Genomic DNA, 22,038 nt, shown 5'->3' on the forward strand with positions numbered 1-22,038 from the left:
ACATCACAACCCACCTCGTTTTTGAAACTTCATGATCTGTAGGAAGCAATTCACAAGGGAACACAGCACAGAACACAATAAACACTGCTCTCCTAGAATAAATTCTATGGCGATCTAGCAGTTTTCCTTAACAGTTTGGGTTTTCTTATTTAAGTACCCCAGTCCAAATCCTTCCATTTAATTTATGATTTTGAAAACGGCACTGTAGATACGCACAATACTTTTTTTTTTTTTTTTTTTTTTTAAATCATGGAGTCACTTCAGCATGTTTTTCAAAATTTAAATCAGAGTTACTTAATTTCTGGAGGACAAGAGTCTGACTCCTGTCATTTGCTCTGTGCTACTGCTCACGTAAGTGCCACCTTACACACAAATAAGCTCATCTGATATCCCTTGTGCCTACAGTTATTCCCAAGCTTTAAATTACTAATTTTCATTGCTTCTTTTAAGAAATTTATTTCCTTTTATAGATCCCTTTATTGCTTTGTAACCTTTGAAAAGACATGTTATTTTCTTCAACACAAGGAAAGAAGAATTCCCTAATGGTCCAGGCTTCTCTCAAATGAAGAAAAATCTCATCTCTCCATTTTTTTTTTCCCCAGTGATGTAGAAACATTTATTGCCTTCATTTCCATTTCTCACCGTGGCCCATCACATTGACAGCTGTAACTAGAATACCATCTAAAACCTGAATATATGCAACTGGAAATTTTGCCATGGGACTACTCACTGAGAGAAAGTTTTTGTGAGATCAGATAGGGACATAAGACCCACAGCCATAGGAATGCATCTCTTCATATCTTAAAGCTGTGGACCAAACCCTCCTACAGCCAAGCTGCTACAGCTACATTTAGCCTTGGTTAGTTACAGGAACAAATAAACAAATGGTCTTACCTGCTTAGCGTTGTTATTTGCTGTTTTCTTCATTTCATCAAGAAGTCCTCTAGAAGTTTTAAGATCCTAAACAGAAAACACAAAGCCACAGAAATCAGCAAACTCTCATGCTCACTCTAATTTGGATTTTAAGAGCCCTAACAGCCAGGGGGGTGTTACCCTTTTATCACCTTGTTCAGAACCACACAATAATTATTTGACTTTGTTGTTTTTTTTTTTTTTTAAAAAAAAGAAATAATCTAAATCTATTCCAATGGGTTGCAGCTTTCCCTACAGCAGTCCAAACCTAGTACTCAAGTGTATGATTGAGTCACAGTTTTCCTAATCTTCCACACACTTCCAGAAATGTATTTTTTTTTCTTAAATGATATTCAAAGTTCTTATAGTCTTGACTGAAATCTTATTTCCGTATAGACATGCCAATCAACTGTGTGCAAAGACTGCAATAGAGAGTTCTGCCAAAGAACAGCAAAGAGGACATGGAGAAAGAAAATCAGCGCAAGAAAGGAAAAACCTAGAATGGCTTGTCTGTTTTGCAGTCCAATTAACCCAACCTAATCCAGTCTCTTAAACAAAGCAAGCACATAACTTTGCCTAAAGAGAAAGGAAAACTAAGAAAATTCACTTACTACTTGTCTCCAAAGGAAAATGATACCTATGATATCATGCTTCTGAAGCAGGCAGCACAAAAAAGGATTCAAAGGGCTCCTACAGACTTGGGACTCCAAGACAGTTCAGGAGAACAAAATCCTGCTACACTTGTCTCTAGATCAGCTTTCTGAAGGACAGGACCCTTCCTTTTGCTCTTCTACTTGGAATGAAACTGTGAACCCACCTGATTTGCCCTACTCACTCATCCCTAGACGCAGCTCTTTCTGATTTCGGATTAGAAGATCTTCCTTCAGGGCACATTTCAGGGAGATTTCGGGAGTGCTTACAGAATGACTGTGCAACTGTGTTCTAATTATTTAAGAAGTTGGTGCTGATCAGCAAGATGTTCTAATTGTCCGTATAAGCATTCAGCCCTCTTCAATTGCAACTTCATTTAGCTTAAATCACCTTTACTGAAGTTGACTAAACTGAATTAGTTCACAAATAGTGGTAGGCTAAACGCATGCAAATGAACAGAAACAGCAGCTCAGCTTGTAAGCAATAGCTTTTAAACACCCTGTACTGTAATTTAACTTGATTTTGTGCCCAGACTAAGTAACATGGGCTCGAGCATTGACTCACAGTCTCCTAGGTACTGGGGAAAGAATTCTCATCTCCTCCTAAAAATGAGGTTGATGCAATTCTACACAGTGCTGCCAAGTCAGTAAGTGTTAGATAGTTGTGCACATTTACAATGCATTTACACGGTCTTCTGTGAGCGTGTCAGGGAACTAGAATTTCTGAGTCAGTTGTGCAAGCTACCTGTTGAGCCAATAGCCTTCGAACAAGGGAGAAGCTGAGCTGGCACAGCTAGGGCTGGGAGATAGCTACAACAGCCAAGGAAGCAACATAGTATAAGCATGACCTTACCTAACAGACCACTGCTTTAACATGTTACTTCACGCAAAGGACTACTGCTTTATAAGGTTTAAAAACAAATACACAACCACCAAAATATACTGTAAAAGCAGGTTCTGCATTTGACAAGTCTAAAGGTTCATCCACACACTCTACACACTACTAATACACGACTAGGAAATATTAGCTTAATCAAGTCTGAATATCCCATGGTCCATCTCAAGTTTTATTCAGGAATGGATTCACTTAACTAAGACCAAACAACTGTAAGAGCGTGTCTTCTAGTTACCTTTAAGTAGAACTTTGATATCTCAAATAGACGCTGGCTGCATGATGCAAAGCACTTGTGATCCTCTGCAATTCCATGTTTTTGAAGAGTCTTAGCAACCACCTCCTTCAGCATCTTGGAAACAATAGAAACACACTCAAAAGTTCATCCCAGTTATTGGCACGGAAAATTGTCCAAGGGAAGGGAAAAAAAAATAAAAATAGAACACCTGATATTTCTTGATCTTGCCTCTGTCTTTAATTCATTGGCCAAATGCCATCAACCTACTGACCAAATCTGGGCAGAGTTATTTAACAATCCATTTCCATTTCCTTCATCTCAAAAATTAAGGAAATGATTACATGTCAAAGCAATGTAAAAGATCAGAGAATATTCACATGGGGCTTGGAAGACAGAAAAAAATTGATAACGGCTTGGGTTTTCTCTTCTCCAAAATACTCTATGTGTGTGTATGTATGTGTGTTTAAACCTCTTCTTTATATTGATATTCCCTTGTTTGACACATCCATATTAAAAAAATAATTAGATGTTTAAACTTTGCTGTAGGTCTGAATGACTCACACCAATTTACGCTTACTTGGGTCATCCCAACTTGCCTTTGACAGTACGACATCAATATTCATGCAGCGTCCTCTCTCGCACCTTTTTCATTCCTAGTTGTTACCTCTCTCAGCCTTAATTCCCTGGGCATGATACAATGCTCCTTACAAATTTTGTCACTGCTTGCTTCTGCAGCACTTTCCTCAGTGCCTTCAGGATTCACTTACACAAGTGAACAGAATGAAATTTAATAGTAACAAATAGAGATGAAGACAGCTAACTTTGGAGTTAAAAAATTAAAACAATCAAGTCACATGGAAAGAAGTTAAGCAGATGCTTTTTCACTAAGCAAACAACATAGACCTTTACCCTGGTGTGTTTCTGGGATCTCGATTCCTTAGCTGGCTTTGAAGTCCCAGATTCGGTTGCACCTAGGCGACTTGCTGAGCCAACCTTAGTGGTTGCTTTGTGGGGTTGACCAGGCTGTTTCAATGGCATCGAAGCTAAAGAAACTGATCTTTCAGAGCGCTTCCTCGTTACAGCAACTGTATAGTGACTCCCACTACTTCCGCTTGCCTGAGAGAGGAGGGAATCTGTACTCTCAGATTTGGTTAGCCTGGAAAGAAAAAAAAAAAAAAAAAAAAAAAAAAAAAAGAACTAGATTTTGTACTGACTCTTTTGGTGCCTTTGTTTCTGCTATAGAGGCTGCTGCTGAGAGTATTAAGTACTGGACATTCTTGCAAACAGCATCTGAAAACAGCAGAAAGGGTTCTATTCTGTAACATTTTTTGTATTAGAAGAACACTATACTGACTGATTTGGTCTCTGATACGTAGACCATTGCACCTCTGATTCAAAGTCTGGAAACAAACTGTAGAAACAAGATAACTAAGAAGAGAAACTCTTTGGAAGAAGGGGTAGGTTTGCATATGGGCACTTCATCTAGATATCTAGGAAGAAGAGAGTTTCCTGGCCTCCAGCCTCAGGTTAAGACAAAACTTCCTGAAACTATTTAATTTCTTTTGGCCCTACAGGAACGTCACAACTCATCTTTAACTATGGGAAGCTGGGCATTACAATTCTATTGGAACACTGTAATGCTTGATCCTTCAACTGTAAGAGCATTAGTAATTCTGAAACTCCAATTTATGAAGTGCTAAGTACAATCGCATCTTCTTTTCTAACTATTCAGTAAGCTGCAAAAGATATGGATATTCCTAAAACCATACCTCTGTTAAAAGCTTACTGGGATTAGATTGCAAAGGGTATCAAACTGGAAAGAAGGAAGTGAAATACTGCAGTAAAAAGTGAATTCAGAAGTAGTGTTACATAGCAGTTATTTTTTATTGATACAAAGAATTTGCATCTTCAGAGTGAGGACAAGGTACAAAGGGAAGTCTTAAAAACTAAACTTTCAGAAAAGATTTTAATAAACAAGGCTGACAGTAAGTTTGAATTTTGCTAGTCATCTTATACCAGCAGTCCTTTGGATTAGGAATTCAATTATTCTGTTTGTACAGTGCTTGGCTTTCTAAACCTTTAGTTGTTCATTTGTACTGTAACAGCACTGACAATTTCACTCCTAGATGAGGCTATCTGTCATCTTTTCAAAAGTGCTTGAGACTTTGCAAGATACAAGCCCAAATCTCTTAAATAAAAGTTGCCTGTGCTGCATGGTTTTGATTAATCTAATGCTATCAATGAAAGGTCACACTTGAGAAAAAAAAAAAAAAAGAACCTACAGAAGAGGATTAAACAACTAGAACATTTGTCTAGGTAGCTTCACTAAAAACATTTCAAGATGAAAGAAAAGATGCATTTCACAAGAGACTACTGAAATATTTCATGCTAAAGATTTATTTTACTCAGTGCATTACCTTTTCTTGGGATAAAAGCAATCCAAGTCGTTTGATCTGCGTTTTAGCCTTGATGCCTCTATTTTGAATTCACTTTGTAAAGACTCTCCATCAGGGACACTTCCAGGCTCTGACAAGATTGCGGGAGATGGGAGAGGGCTCAGGACAAATGGCACAGGGCAGCACTCTTTGTTGCAAGTAGTCTGAGTTTCATAGCGAATCAGACGAGTTTGAAGTTCAGCATAGCCCACATCTCTCTCTAAGGCTCTTCTGTTATCTAGACAATATCTAAAATTGAAATTGGTGAGAAATCTGTGAGAGAAAGTCTCTGCTTTATTGCAATCAGAAAAAAAAACCAGAACAACTTACTTTTGACTATCATATAATCTCCAAAACTTTTTTGTTTGGTGTATTGTTCTGAAAGATACCTTAAAACAGCCCAGTAAATTAACATGTGCCTGATGGATTTAGCCATATTTAAGTCTAACTCCAATGAAGAAGCTGAATCATATGCTATTTGTAAGTCTTTACCCTGTGGTCTTACAAATAAGTTTTTTCCTTGAACAGTAAGTGATGGATTAGGATACTGACAATGGATTTTTTTGCTCCTTATAGTCAGCTCTGTGTTACATAGGTATCATCAGCCTCTCTATTTTAGATTTTACTGTTTTTCACATTCAGTCCATACTTAACAGATGTTTCCCCTGTGAACATGCTAACCAGTGTGCAACTGCAATAAAACAGCAGTGAAGATAGCTCTGAACCCAAATACATGATGAACCCAGCACACCATAATGAATACAGTATCTTCAGACCTCAGACCTTGCAAGCATCCACCAAAACTTTGAGACCTAGAAAATATCAGGTTATTATATATAAAATGATACACTCTAATGTGATAATATGATCATACAATATGCCTCCATTTCTTCCTGGGAGAATGCAACTTTCCTAGTCAAAAAACCCCCAACCAAACCAAACCAAAAAGCAACCCAAGATTTCTTCAGAGCGTATGCCATAAGAGAATCACATAGGAAATGCCTGAAGAAAACATCCCGAAGTACAGTATACTTAATTTGCAAGTTACGAGTACTTCAGGAATCCCAAAATGCAACGACACTGACATAATTTTAGGAAGAGCCAGGTTGTGCCAAAACCGAGGTTGCTGTGATACTGTATTAATTGAGTGTAAGTATGAGGAAGATAGGGCGTGGTTAAGTGTTTTAAATGCTATTTAGTACACGTTCTTTGCTAACTGCACTCTTTGGAAATGCAACCTTTAGCTTTGTCGAAGATAAGCACTGCTATATGAGAGATTCACATTTTTTAAATGCTAAAAATACAAAAGTGTCACTGAACAAGCACAAGCTTCCCAGCTTCCTATTGATTACAAAGAATAATTGGTTTAATCAACCAAATCAAAAGAAGAAACTGTATTAAATATGGTGGAGCTAAAAGAGAACAAATGAACAGTGCTAACTCAGTGAAACATACTCATGAGATTACAACAATCCAAAGTGCATCTTAACTAACTTTTCTCTTGCATAAATGATTTTCAGGATTCCTTGCAAGAGCCCAATGCTTCATTGCCCAGTAACTTACATTACCTCTACTGCAGGGAAAGACAACAGAATTATCCAATATTATTCTGTCCTTTTCTTAACAAGCATTCTAAACCATGTGAGCTATCTCTCAGCCCACCCTCCAAACTACTTAGCAATGTTTCTGACTCTTAGGAACTCTAGACATATTCTTTACTTTTATCTCTTAACATGGAGTCATATTAAATTGTTAGATCTGATTTTTCCACTTTCTTCAGAGTGTTTTTATATTCAGGGCGAAATTCACTTTTCTAATAACAGTCCGAGGAATCCATTTCTACAGCTGAGTAAGACTTTCCACTAGAAATAAATTCATTATCTGATAAGAGTAAGTTCTCTTAAGTTACAAATTTCAAGGTATTTAATTTTCCTTATTTATATTCTCAGTTCCCTGAGTAATCACATCCCCTACAAAGATAAAAACATTTTTATCTTTGTAAGTTAAATTGCCATTTTACTCACTCTGCTTTAACGGCAATTACCTTCTCTTTGCAACACAGGATTCAAATGTTTGGCACAGGTTCATTACACGAGAAATTTGATTTAATCATAACTGCTACTCCTGGTTTTGTTGACAAGACTTTACTTCCAAATGTAAATACAGGAGCTATGCAGATGGAAACTGCAATCACAACTGCATGGTACAAAACACATCTGCTCCAAAAGACCATATGACACTCTTGCTACAATATATTCTGGTTGTACAGGTGTAGGTTCCTCCCGTTCACACTAGTTTCTACCATCTTACTCTACTGCTTCCCTCCCTTACTGCTAGCACATTCCCCTTGTAACATTCACATGCCAGGGTCTCCCTCCTCTCCACAATACCCAGGCCTCCCTGTGGTCTGTACCTGTCCTATTTTGCTATGAGAAGAGGCAGCACAAGCTATGCTGTGCCTAATTTGAATCCCCACGCACACTCCCTGCTGAGGTCAGGCAGGTCAGCAAGCTACCACATACCACCAGACAATGGCCAAGTGCTTTCTTTCCACACCAGGGAGGACAAATCTGCATTTCTCCTACCTACCCAGTTGCCTGTCTGTGCCTTTTGTTACAAATCTAAAAAGGCTAACAGGCTCATGAGTTACCACTTAGAATAAGAAACAGATAGCGGAACAGATAGAATGACTGCTTCGCTTCCCTAGAGAACGTAGCTAAAATTACCAGATATTAAACATAGGCTTAACCAAACTATTTGTGCAGTTGATAGGAAAAAAACACCAGCAGTATCATTAGTCACATTCTGATAATCTGAAAATGCATTTTTAGGAGGCGATGGAAATTTGCATGAAGACTGAACTGCCTACGCTTGGTATCCACTGCATTTTTTAATATATACTGTGTTAAGACTGAGTCTCTCTACATGGAAGAGTTATGCTGAATTATCTACTCTAGCATTTGTGTATGTCCTTTTCCTCTTCTCCTCAATGACAATATTTGTATTTTTCTAAACAATTTTTATACAGCTACATTATATGATGTTTGCCCATCTGAAGCTTTGACAAATAATAACGCTGGCTGTCTGTGACTAAATACAGTTCTAACCACATCGATTCTTTTGAAGATTCTTACTGCTAACACTTGCCTGCTGGTGGTGTTTTCAGGTTTCCTGAACATACATGTAGCTTCGCAGCAGGTCTCAAAAACCTTATGACTATTAGTCTGAAAGTGCCTACAATTTAATATCAAAGTAGAAACTACATATGTCGTTCACTCATGTGCTGCTCCAGGGACTTGATACGTACTAACGCACCCTCTTCCCCTTGCCACTTCTAATTCTGAATTAAAATTTTCAGAGACACTGAGAATAGCTATAGCAGTATCACTTAGGAAAAAAAAAAAAACTTAAATGTTTTTACATTACCATTAAGGCATGAGTGTTGCAATTTAAGCCAGTGAATAAAATAAAGGTAAGAAAGGGAGAAGTGGCATGTGCAAAGTTGTTCCAACAAAGGAAAAGGATACATAAAGTTTTCCATAAGTAATGTTCGTGTTGCTTGAAATGTTTCTAATTATACCTCGACCAGAAGCTGAAATATAATTTTGGGAAAAGAAGCCAGAGAACTTACTCAACTCCATGATAATGGCATCCAGCTGCTTTCTCAAAAGGCAAACCTCTGAGTTTCCGAGGAGTAAGCTCTGGTGTCAAAAGGAATGCGTTTTCACTGAAAGGAAAAAAATACAGATCTTTTTTATCTAGTTACAGTCAGGATAAATTATACTTCCAGAAGTCAGAAATAAATGCCTTGACACAGCAAGACCAAAACAGCATGTCTTGTAGCTAAGCCTCTGGGGTACAGCATCAATGGAAAACTAAATCTTTACTGAAATGAGAATTTAAGTGCAACTAATACCTACTGAGCTATTATTATTACAGAAGCTCTTAGACATTACAACGAGTTTAGAGGTCACTGATCCAAATAATTTATCAATAAAACCAGGCAACTATAACCCCATTTCACAATGGGGCACCTGAGTAGTAGAATGAACTGAGGGGAACCGGGAGCTGATCTCCCGTTTCTCAATCCAGTGCTATGATCAGTGAATTCCCTCCCTTTAGCTTCACGTTGTCGTCTCACCTAACAGTCACCTTTCCCAGGCTTCATAACTAACCACTCGTCTCCTGCAATATTTGAATTCCAGCTAGTAACTCTCTGCAACTAAATCATATGAATGTATTTGAAAGTATTTCAGCAGAGTAAGCCATAGCAAGACAGACAGGAAGAGCTTGCTGCCAGGTCCTAGCATTCCCTGTGAAGTCCCATCCCAAGTATCTCTAAAGAAGGGAAGAGATGAAAGGCAATATGTAGCAGTATCTGAAACTTAACACATAGCTTCAAGTTTTATTCACACAGACTGTCTCTGCACCATTACCACTGGAAAAATTATCTGGGAAAAACATCCAGGAAAGACGTGATACCGAATCTAGCAAGATGGTAATTTAGAAAGACTATCAGCCAAAACTCTAATCTATCAAACTTCTGTTTAAGCTCAAACATGGAAAAAAAAGTGAAAACTCCTTTAATTCACCAGTCTCTCATAAAATCTCTTTTTTCCTTCTGTTGGTCAGGAAAATCTTTGGGTCTGTAGTCACTGTGCTTGAACATCTACCGTGCAAAGCTGCTAATTATCCCAGAGAATCCGGTCAGAGCAACTGCTAGGGGGGTGAGCAGCTAGGAGTAGAGAGTTCTGCTGGACACAACAGTAACAGCAACCCGGTATGGCAGAAAGGGAATGGTTCACCATCTCCCAGACAACAGTCTAGCTATGGATTTTCATAGGTTTTCTGGTTTCTTTTCGGATGAAGTGGAATACACACGTACGGCATAAGTCATTGGCAGACCTTGTAGCCTTCAAGCAAAAACATTTAGTCTGCTTTATTATCCAGTATCTCAATTTTGGCTTTATACTTCCCTTAGATATCCAAGATCTCTGTTATGAGAGAGACTCACATTACAGTAATGTACTACAAAGCAAAGGTTTGATCATCATACTTTCTCATAATAATTGGCACAAATCCAAGCAAGCCCCCTCAAATTCAGACCTCACTCAGCTGTAGTTCAAAGCAAATCATTCAAGAGAATCAAAGTATTCTATGCTATAAAGCTTCTCCAGAAGCTTTTGAAAAATCAGGGATTAAAAAAAACCATTTTTGTAGTGAACAAATTATTCACTTTTTTCCCACACAACTAATTGGAATGAAAATATTTTACATTATAGCCAAAATCCTAAATCATCAGCACTCATTAACTAACAACTCTGCGGGAGACTCTCAATCTTCACTGCATATTCTCTAACTTGCTTGAATTCTCCACTCAGAACATCTTTAAGTTCATTTCAAATCTCCAGTAAGTATTTTACAGAAGTCTCCAAAATCCTACAGAACCTTTCCCTCTCACAAGCCCTCTTAATTTATTACATATAATGAAGTTTAAAAAAGGATCGAGGGCTGTATCCAATAATTCCATTATACATTCTACTATTCAACATTAAAAAGGTCAACAAATATAACTCCAGTGACTGCAAAGATTGTCTTGCTTACCTAGCAGTCTATGACACACTGCACAAATAGTATAGGCTCTGCTTCTACAAACACTAGCTGACTGTTGTACAGGTTGGCCTTAGTCTAACAGATGTTCAGATACTGAAAATTACTCCATTAACTCCTTGTATCAATCTTCCTGCTGAAAAGGCAGTGGTTAATACACTAATACTTACCAGTAGAGACACTAAGGATGAACAGCTGCAAAGAAGTCAGAGTAGACAAGCTTCCTTTAAGGAGCACTTTACCACATAAGACTATTGATAGGAATGCTGGGCCAGCACGACATGAGACAAACACAGTTAAATAGGCTCAGCTATTGCCCTTTACACACTTTGTCTTCCCACCTAGCTCCCCTCCACTGAATGAAAGAAATCACACCGATAAAACTAAAGTTCTGCTACAGTAACTTCTGCTTTGCTAGAAATACTCTTTTGGAAATGGACATGTATGGTGGTGGCAGCTTGTAGCATAGCCATGGCAAAGGTCAGCTGGCATGCTTTTGCGCATCAGGTAATTATTTTGTTATTTAAATGCATAGGACCAACATCGTCATCTCCAGCCACTTCAGCTTCTGAAAGAACTAAATCGCAAGACCGACTGGAGGACCTTAACAGTTGATTTCACTGGTAGGCATGTGATGCAAGGATGCTGCAAGTTAAAAACTCAAATCCAGTTAGGCCACTCTAAGACTTGCATTTGGGCATTATTCACATTCCCCTGCATCAGTTCTGAGTATGGCCTTCAGTGGTTTCAATAAGCTGGATTCATACCGTTTGGGAATTTGTAGTGGCTGAAGATCACCAACTGGTAGCCCTTCTGGTGTGAAATATTTCAGTAATTCTTTAGCATCAAGCAATGTCAATGACTCCCGTTGGCTATCTTTATGCCCCAGCAATTGCTCAGATGAATGTGCAAACATAGAAACTCTAAAAAAAGGAAAAGAAAAAAAAAAGACCAATCTAAGAATTTTTTTTTCTTCTTTTGAATGTAGTAATCTCGTTGTATTAAAAAAAATCACTGCTAGTCTGGAGCAATTAAACGTATTTCCAAAGTAAAATGAAAAAGGTTGCTCCTTGAGCACATTTACACGAAAGTTCATGATCATGCAAATTCTCTACCATCCTACTGAAGAACCTAATTTCTTCCAGATCTTATAGCTCAGTTATGAAATACAACATGGGAAGACCATTATTCATCCCTTTTTTTCCATTTATGGACCTGTAAGATCAAAAATTAATTCCCGTTAAAAAAAAAAAAAGAGACATACAATATGCAGCAAAGGAACAATAAAGCCACTACTGCATGCAACTCTCCACTCTATTTTATTCTTTTTTTTTTTTAGTGTCCTCAATCAAGTATAGCAAAGCTCCCTCTTTTCTACTGTTAAGCAACATGCTGTACACTGATTCAGGATAAGCAGAAGACAACCAGTTCAGAATACAACGAAATAAATATTAACTGACTATGAAACAAAAGGTCCTTCAAGAAGCTTTTCAAAAGCTAATTAGAAGGAGGAACTTTACCTGTTTGAGAAAAATGCCAATAATAATAATACTACTACTACTACCCATGAGAAAGCAGATATCTAATATGAGAATTTCTGACATGCAGAACTCCAATTAGGCCATGGCCAGCTATGGTATTTGAAAGACAGAAATGGGATGGAAGTAACTAAGAAAAAGGAAGATGAACACCTGGCTCTAAAGGTCTGTCACCAAAGATCATGAAGTTTTATATAAAAGCGAGAACTAAACTGAAATCAGTAGGCTGTATTAAGTGACACAAAGGTCTACAGGTTTCGCTTAAACAGCACTGAAGGAAAAAACTAAATATAAATTTAAAACATAAACCAATAGGGTCTTCTACATTAAAATTAAGTGAGACCTGATACTAAGTCCTGACTATTTAGGAAATATGAGATTAGAAACACACTGTACATGCTGACAAAAAACACTGTACTATCTTTATTATTTATGCCCCAGGGCATGCTGGGACGGTTTTCTACTATGGCTACTGCTTTCTAGTAGTTTCTGCCGTTTTGGTAATTTAGTTTTGGAACTATGTTACTTTTAGCTAACTTTCAGTTGTGTTTTGTCAATAAAAACAAAACAAAACTACTTTAAATACCAAGAAAATACACCTTTGGAAATTGACAGAAACTTAGTTGTAGCTTTAAGAAGTGTTTCCTCTGAAATACTGTTAAAAAATGGCTATCAACATATACAGTTCCTCTAGAGTGATGTTCAATGGCCACTACAAAGAAAATCTCCAGTATTTAACCATTACCTCGTTTTTTGTTTGTTTTTTTCAAAGTTCTCCAAATTCTGAAGAACATGTCTTTCTGGCCACTCCAATGGATTTGGCTCCATTAAATCAGATTCTGCAAGAAATATATGGTGGATAACCCTTAATAGAAGTAAAGAATCTTATTCTTTAAAGAAATGCATATATGTACATACACTCCTTTATATATATATATATTTAAAAGTATATAAATATAAGGAAAATCTGCCTTGTGCTGTGATCAGAAATGTTTTCTGCATAATTTTTTTTGTTGAGGAAAAGAAAGGAAATAGTTAATGTGAGGATAATTTCAGTTTCCAAAAAAGCCTAGAAAGCTACTTTACTTTTCATTCTATTTTTCCCTCTTTTGGTAAAAGATTCGCTTTCTTTTAGTAAAAAATTGACAACAGGTATGAAAATATATCAAAAGAGAATAAGCAGTGTATTTTCTAAATAATGGTACTTACCAGAAGTCACAGTGCATGACCTAGTTCTGTTGGCAACCTTCTGTAGAACAGGTTTAGGAAAACTAGTGTTGCACAGGTCCAAAATACGTTCTCTTGTAAGTTCTAACAAGTTTTTGAACTCATCAGCAGAAATAACTGGAGGCTGCTCCATCAATTCTTTTCTCTCTATAAAAGGAAAGAGAAAGAAAGAGAAGCTACTGCACCTGCTAAGTAACAATGAATAACTGGAGCCTGCTAAAAACCAACCAAACAAAAAAATCCCCACCCCAAAACAATATCACAAGTTAACTTGATGCTTACTATTGTACCCTTAAGCAAGGCATGGGTGGTTTACTCCATAGGCAAGTGAAAAAAACTTAGCAGTGAGAATAGCTGAAATCACATGTGAATCACGTTTTTACAGTCCTTTAATTTCCGTGTATGCACATTTTTGAGTATATCCAGGTTCGAATCCCCCAGAGACAAACATCTGGACTTGCTGAGCCTAAACATGAAAAGCTCCAGTCTACAGAACCTCCTACCCACCTACTTTTCCTGCTGTTGCAGAAGTGTGTCTCCGATATAACTGATAGCTTGTTCCAGTGCCTTTGGTCAGAATATCAAGGGCCAGGTTAATTCTGGTAAGATTTAGGATGACTAGCAAATCCCAACTGCTCCTATTCAGTCTTCATCCTAATGGAAATGTGTGACTCACTCAAAACAAACTAAAACACAAGCTCTAAGGCAGCCCCAAGCTCAGGGTTAAAGTAGACAGGAATCTGAGAATGACTGCAAGTTGATGGGGGTGGGGGGTGGAAGGCAAGACTGTTAGCAGAAATCTTATTTTCCTTAAGCTGGTATTCTGCTAATGATAATACACTTAAATTATTTTCACAGTATGCCATTTTCAATAATCTAGCCAATCTCTCAGAAGCATTTTTTGTTTTAATTGAGTCTCTTTGAGCAATGGATTTAAGACAGAAAAACTCAGGACAGTCAAATGTACTTCTCTGCAAAGTCATGAAAATCTACAGAGGATGACCTCTCAGTTATTATTATGAATGATGTATCATGATAAATTTAACAAATCTCCAAAGAATGCTTCTCCTCTGCTGTTTAAGACTTTTGCAAGAAATAAAATAAAACAAAAAAAAAATTAAAACCATAAAACAGAATTCTTAGTTTTGTAGAAGGCACATCCAGCAGTAAAGTTTTTTGGGGAAAAAAAGCATTAAAAAAAACAGAGCAGAGAAAAAGTTAATTACCATAGAATTATTCTAAAGCTATGCTCAAACTTTCAGAGTATTAGTCTAACAAACACCCTCCAACTTTATTGTAAGTTCAGCATTCTCTTTTCTTCAATATTTAAAAGTCATTACCTGGCATACAATCATGGATATACTACAAAAAGTTTCTCTTTGAAGCACCACTTTTTTCTTCACAAAGTGATCAACTCACCTGTAAGGTGAGCCGTCACATTCAGTCAGAAATAAAGACCTTTTAAATACTAGTTTGAGAACTACCAGTGCTCTCCATTACTTACTGAGATATTCCTTCAAGGCAAACACTTGAAGATGAGACAGTTTCTTTTCTCTCTGTACAATCTCCTCTCCACAAAAATGCGGCAGAGATTTGATAAAGTCAGCAATATGAAAGCCTGCACAGATGAGGAGATATCTATTATTAAGATTCTCTCCTATGACTTTGGAGACACCAAGTCAATACTTCTTAAAAGAAGACATAAACACAGCAGACATACAAATTTCATATTCAAAGGAAAGAACCAGACTTTCAAATATGGCTAATAAAAAAAAAAAAAAAGAAGTCAATTACAAATTAATTAAGATACCAGGGCAATAACTTGGAATAGATATCTGACCAGTATTTTTGAATTTCTGTACAAAAGCAATATCATGACAACACAATTAACATGACTGACATTTAAAGAAGGTAAAAAGATCCTAAGTTTGACACCAGGAAAGAAAAGTTTTCTCCCAACACATGGTCAAGGACTTTCAGTCTTCTGACACCATACTAATGGGATTTTAATTAGGACAAATGGTAAGCAGTCAGTCATATTGCACACGGATTTATTTCAATAATAAGGAAATAAGAGGATAAGATGCAGGTCACTCTGCTCTTTGTCAGTGTTATTGAGAGCAAATACATGAATTAGCAGAGTTATCTACTATGTGTAGTTGTTACAGGACAACTACTCTAAGATAAATGTCTACATACATGCTCTTACCTAGTGGAGCAGCTGATCATCTGCTAGCCCATATCCTAACCACTCTGCAGTAATACGGACATCTGCCAAGTAACTGAAGACATGATCATGAAATTCAACTTGCCTGCCCGCCTTGCGGCTTTTATTTTAAATCATCAGTGAAACAGGCTTGTCAACAGGTGACTGACTAGATTTTAGGCATGGGCTGGTCAGTCTTTATACCAACAATACATCCTTTTTGAACTTTAAGTTTCTGCAAATTTGCTTTGCATTAATATTACCTGGACGTCCCTTTACATTAAACCATTTACAACTAATCACAGCTATGAGAAATGACTGACTACAACTGTACGTAGTTGATTTAAAAAAATATGGTAGTAGTAAATTCTGTGAATAAATAAGCTGTTACTATATTTTTTTATCAATTTGAAAAAATATTGCTGAAAGAAGAGATATTCATCAAAATGTAATGTTCCTCCTTGTTTTCTCCCTTTTAACACAGACTGGAATGAATAAAAGGAACATATACATTTTAGTAGCATTTTCCTGCACTCAGATACTCTTAAATAAATAAATAATAACTCTTACTTGACTCTGTTTCTTCTGTTTTTGTCTTTAGCTTTCCATTTACTGCAGCAAGAGTGGCCGTACCATTGATCTGGCTAGCTGAATGAATCAAGGTTGCTTTACATCCTCCAGAGCCATTGCCTTGTAGCAAGAAATAATATCGGCAAGATTCTCCTTTCAGTTCAATTTCTGGAACTTAAAAAACATCAGGACATAACTGTGAAACACCATCAGGAAAACAGCTTTAACGCAAGCTATAATTCGCCATCAAAATTATTCTACTTGGCCTCTTCTGTTCTGTGAGAAATCTTACTAACATCTTTTTAGGAGACACACTACCTACAGCTGCTATTTACCCCTTAAAAAGCTACAAACTGAAGATCATGCAAAATAAATGAGCTACAGCAGCAAAGATGAGTTGGACTACGCTGCTGGCTTAAAGCTAGCATGTTACCAGCACCGAACTCCTGTGAATGTAGCGAGAGCCAGCTTTCCAATGCAGGCTACAAAGTACATCTGGAAACTCCAACCACCAACCAAGGGAAGTTCTTTAATCAGCCTTAGTAAAAGACAAGCCTTTAACTGGCAAAGTTAGATTTCTACCTTGAAACAACGAAGAGTTAGGCAAACAGTGGGCTACATACGTAATGATTAGAGAAGGGTCTCCTCTGCTAGGCAAAAATCGGCATTTTTGCATATGTGGATTGAAATAATGGTAAGTGTTCACTGGAAGAGCATATATCCGTAGAGGAAAAGGAAATACTGTACACATTTGGGAATTCCCAAGGAAGCTGCATTATTCATTAATAAGAGTTTCACTCAATGCTTTACCCTTGTGCATGGCCTGGGTGAGAGATAAACACATTCTACTTTTAAACACTGGCATACAGTATGCAGTTTTGAAAATAAATTAATGTAGGACTTGATAGTAACAGTGAAAAGATGGGTTTGCTATCTTTTTACACAGAAAACATTTTATAGCACCTTGGTAGATGTAGAAATTAAGAGAATGAATACTTCTTGATGTACTAAGTTTTAAAAGTCAAATCACTTAATTTCATAAGATATTTGCAGCACAGTCTCAATAAAAAAGAAGAGCTTGACGTCTATTAGCATTATAAATTTTTGTTAGTAGCAAATATAAAGCATTCCAGTGTTTCTTGAAAAGTTTAAGTTGGAAAGGGAAGGGAAGAGAGGGGAAATCCCACTACCTCAATATGTTAATCCAGGGAAAAAAGAAAGAAAAGAACAAGAAAGAAAAAAAAAGATTCCAGACACATTTTCACTACCGTCTTGTTCCCTGTTCCCCTAGTCATTTGAAATATTTTCCTTTTCCAGTTTATCTTGGCATCTCAAAGCTGATTCCTCATGGGAAAGCTTTTATTTCTCATTTTAACCTTAATTAGTATTTGAGAACTACCAATTCAAAGAATTACACCCTCCCACAGATTGAAGAGATTAAGGATTTGCAAATCATTAATATAGTCAGATTAGTGGTAGCCACTAAAAAATAAATAGTTTTCTACTAAACGAGCAAATATGTTTAAATGGCCATGTTCTTCCTCCTATTCTAAATTTTGCTCAAGAGGCCTAATGCGTATTACTGATCACATTACAGCTAATACTTGTACAAAACCCTTCCCCTGGAGCACAGGACAAAGAAGATCTTGCAGACCCTGGGGATCTTGCGCTCATTTGACTGCATCAGTAGTATCTCTCCAACACAGTATAAATGCTGCTGCTGTGATCAGCATTATAATCACACCCCCTCTGCTCTACCACATCCAAACAAGCAGAGATCATTTTAAATCTATATACTGCCAGCACCCACGCCATAGAATTAAGCTTCTTGCCCTGTTCCTAATTCCTCTCAATTTTTTGCCTGTCCCAAAACCTGAAAGAATATCAGTCTGTCAGCCATCCTCATCTGCATACTTGTTCACAAACGCTATCTTCAGTTGGCAACAGAAGTTGTCACTGTTCCTTGGAATCTGCATGAATTATATATTAGACCACTGTATAAACAACAAAATCACATAGGAAGGCAGAATCCTACATCTTATCCTGTCCTAGATAAGTACTTGAAGCACTGGGCTATCACCAAGCTCCTTTAAGCCCGATGTTTTCAAGTGCCTACAAACCTCACAGTCGCTAGTTGTGCAGTGCCTCTGCTTGCAGGGAATATATACTGGCTGACTGAGAAACTCCACCCAGTCTTAGTCTGCACAGATTCTGTTCTCTCCCTTTCTGAATCAAATTTCTAAGCATTGGCACACTGCGTAAGAGGAGTCAGTTGCCACCAGCATAAGCCCCATAAGGAAGAAGAAGCACATTCTCAAACACTATTTAAGCACATTGGCTCTCAGGTGAATGGAGGCATCCAGCATTTCCTGATGTTCTGTATTTTCCCGGGAAGAGGTTGAAATTAAATGCAAGTGCACTGAATAACCTCTGGAAATGCTTAAGAGAGAAAGGAAGCACCTAAGTGAAGCACACTTGATTTCCATCTGCAGAAGCAAACCTCTTCGCTCCTGGATTGTACAATCACCTTAGAAAGGTGTGTGGAAGCTGGATCTTAGCTGATAGATAGGACACAGAAATGGCTTAAAGGAGATGCATTGTTTCCCTAAAGCTTGCCATGATGTTGTTATCAATTTTCCTCTACAAGTCTGTGCAGCTGTATTCACATTCACCAAAACCTTTTCTGTCAATGAAGATTACAATCACTGACTTAATTGCATTGGAGAGAAAAATAGGGCATCCCAAATGTACAGAAAAACCCCACCATATATATACATATACATACACATAAAGATATAACCACAACAAAATATACCTGCAGTCATCTTCTTTTTACCTACCAGTAATGACCTTGGGTTTCCTAGCCATATATTCCTTCCATTTCTTGGTACTCAGCTGGGCAGGGGATGGTATCACTACACTGCTTACATTACATGGCAATGTAAATAAAGCTCCCACCTAAATAATGAGAGCAAATACAATACATGCAATATTACTGAAACCTGTTTTACATTTCATTCTTGAGCTACTGATTTGGCATTATTTCAAATGTACTTCAATTGAAGAAAAACATCTTTACTTAACAATCCTGTCATTCACATCAATTGAGATGGAACAGCATTTGACACAGAAGCTGTAAAAATTGTGCTTATTTTTTGCTCCAGTTGAGAGATCATTAACTGATGAATTTATAATTTCATACCTAAAAAGGTATTTGTTACCTATTACAAGTCTTTCAATAATCTGGCTAAAAACACTTCTGTAGAGTAGTATCCAGAATGAAAACAGAATTCAAAAGATATAGTTGGCATCAGCAACTCTTCATTCCTTTGAGAAACATGTAACTTTTGTCCTCCCTACATATTATCCTTTTCAATTAATCAATACTGGACTAGGTTTATGTCCGTACATAAATTTCAGGCCAATAAGCACTAATAGAAAAAATGCACAAATATTTGAATAGTCAAGCAATAAAACAATGTTTTTACAGCTATTAGAAAAGCCTACAAATGTGTGCTATTTCCAGTAGTAGACTGAAAAAAAATCCCTATGAGAAATTGTTATCTTGAAAACATATTCAATTCAACATGTGCAGACTCTAAAAAGTAGCCTGAGAACATTTTAACTGTTTTGTTTTTTTCTTTAAAAGAACTAGTAGAAAGGCAAGCTCTTAAGAGTGTAAAAGATAGTTGACCAAATGTTCAGTATCCTCATGCAAAATGAAAATTACCTGTGATATTTACCAATATAAACCTATTCCAAAAGGTATTTTTGGTACAGCATTAGAAAAAGGACTTCTTTCTTTTCTGGCTAAGGATAATGGAGAATGGAGTGGCAGGGGAGGAAAAAAGTTTCTAAAAACCTAAATAACAAGCTGAAGATGAAACATACAGCCTGATAACAGAATACCAACTCCACAGTAAATAAAGAACATCAGTTATTCATTATAATTAACAGCATTTTCACTGCAGGCTCTGTTTTGATTGGCATAGATTTAACACTAAAAAGAAACTTTCCTAAACAAGCATACATCACCTTAAACATTCAGGAAAAACATTTTCAAACTAATGCTGTGGCTATGAATAATCATACTATCATTCCAAAGGGGGGGAGGAAAAAAAAATAGGCTTGTAAATGTTTCAAGATCTCTTTTTATCCAAAATCAGAATGGAAAAGCAGAATATGCACATGCAAAAGAAAAAAGCTTACCACTTCACACTAGCTTGATACATTTTGTAGGCTGCACACATGCCTGCCTTTTGCTAAAAAAATAGTTGAATTATGATAGCACAGAAATTATGTGTCAGGATAGGATTAAAAGTTAAAAAATGTTCTAGGAGATCGAAACTTAGCTAAGATAAAGAGAAAAATATTCAGTGGGCTTACAAATTGTCAGGACCTGTATAGCATGCACCTTTAAAAGTTAAATTTGCTTTAGAACTAAATATTGAAGGAGCTTACACAGAGACTAGGTTTAAAAATATTTTTGTTGTATCTTTTATGAGCAATATACATATCTTCATTTTTCTGCTTTACCTAAATAAAAAGAGGTTTTTACCTTCCCAGAGAGAGAAGAAATCTGGTCCAAAAGCAGCGTAGATGTCTCCTTGGTACTCTTTCTTGCCAGACTCCTGAACAGAACAGTTTAAGGAACCTCATCCTCACAAAGAACTGCATGCATCTCTATTTTACAAATCATGTTACCATCACATTTCAAACAAGGACTGCAAGTGTCTAATATTTGATACTCCAGTACCACAAAACATACGAAACTCGCCTTTCCAGGCAAGGTGGTACACTTGGAAATGTTATATGATGAAATACACCACTGACATCTTTAATATAGGCAGGCATAGACAGATACTTATATATTCAAAATCCTGACAGGCTTATACAGCCTAAGCTACTATTGTTACACCAAGACTAGTACCAAAAGTACATAAATTTAAAACCAATAGGAATACCCCTTGCGATCTCTGCAGCATACACAACTCAAAAGAACTCCTCTGCTATACCTTGCCACAGACTTTGCACCTACACAATAAAAACATGATTTGTGGAAAAATGTTTCTATATTGTGAAGGACACTATATACACTAATGAGTAAGGTTGGGTTTTTTTTTTAAACTTACACAGCAGTAAATATTTCTCTATTCTTTCCCCACAAATAGCATACACATCAACAGACAAAGTATATGTGCAATAATATCAAAAATAGCTGGTTATTGTTAGTGTAATTTAAATTTCAACATTAAAAAATCCAGTTGTGAAGAATCACTATGACTATTTTGGCAGACTAGAATGGAATGAGCCCTTGCCAGTCCTCGTGTTGCTTGCATGGGTAGATCCCGATTGTTTTCTTTCTGCTATGTACCATTATCAGTAGTAGTTTAGAACCTTAAAAAAGGATACACCTCGAATTCCAGATCCGATATAAAAAAGGAAGGTAGATCAGAAAGCACCACCATCTGTAAAAATTCTAGCGCAGGACCATAGTAATGAAAAACCTGAAGAGAGATCAAATCAAAAACCATGTAACACTATATACGATGTTATCTCAGTAGAACTTCCTCAAGTGTTTTGCTGGAAGCGTCTGCCTTACAAGTACATCTGAAAGAGGTATGAAGGAATATAGAGAAAAACATTTGACAATACCATATTAAGCATAATTATATAAAAACCAAGGAAGGTATTAAATTCTGTTTAATAAAACTTACTTTCTAGAATGTCAACCATGTCCATCAAATAGGTTGTAACTCT

General features: G+C 36.8%; 1 protein-coding gene across 1 annotated transcript in view; it reads right to left on the reverse strand.

The window, feature by feature from the left end:
• The window catches only part of MTBP (MDM2 binding protein), a gene marked incomplete at its 5' end in the record, with an annotated part of 29,226 nt that overhangs the window by 807 nt on the left and 6,381 nt on the right, over positions 1 to 22,038 (reverse strand). Inside the window, 13 exons of the mRNA XM_082315437.1 lie at positions 895 to 960; positions 2,693 to 2,806; positions 3,602 to 3,848; positions 5,110 to 5,376; positions 8,759 to 8,854; positions 11,505 to 11,660; positions 13,021 to 13,114; positions 13,485 to 13,649; positions 15,007 to 15,120; positions 16,279 to 16,452; positions 19,119 to 19,236; positions 20,837 to 20,909; positions 21,691 to 21,785. Of these exons, the coding sequence (XP_082171563.1) occupies positions 895 to 960; positions 2,693 to 2,806; positions 3,602 to 3,848; positions 5,110 to 5,376; positions 8,759 to 8,854; positions 11,505 to 11,660; positions 13,021 to 13,114; positions 13,485 to 13,649; positions 15,007 to 15,120; positions 16,279 to 16,452; positions 19,119 to 19,236; positions 20,837 to 20,909; positions 21,691 to 21,785 (1,779 nt within the window). The remainder of the gene's footprint in view (positions 1 to 894; positions 961 to 2,692; positions 2,807 to 3,601; positions 3,849 to 5,109; positions 5,377 to 8,758; positions 8,855 to 11,504; positions 11,661 to 13,020; positions 13,115 to 13,484; positions 13,650 to 15,006; positions 15,121 to 16,278; positions 16,453 to 19,118; positions 19,237 to 20,836; positions 20,910 to 21,690; positions 21,786 to 22,038) is intronic.

This window comes from Platalea leucorodia (assembly GCF_965183815.1).
Source record: "Platalea leucorodia genome assembly, chromosome: 1".
Taxonomy (NCBI): Eukaryota; Metazoa; Chordata; class Aves; order Pelecaniformes; family Threskiornithidae; genus Platalea; species Platalea leucorodia.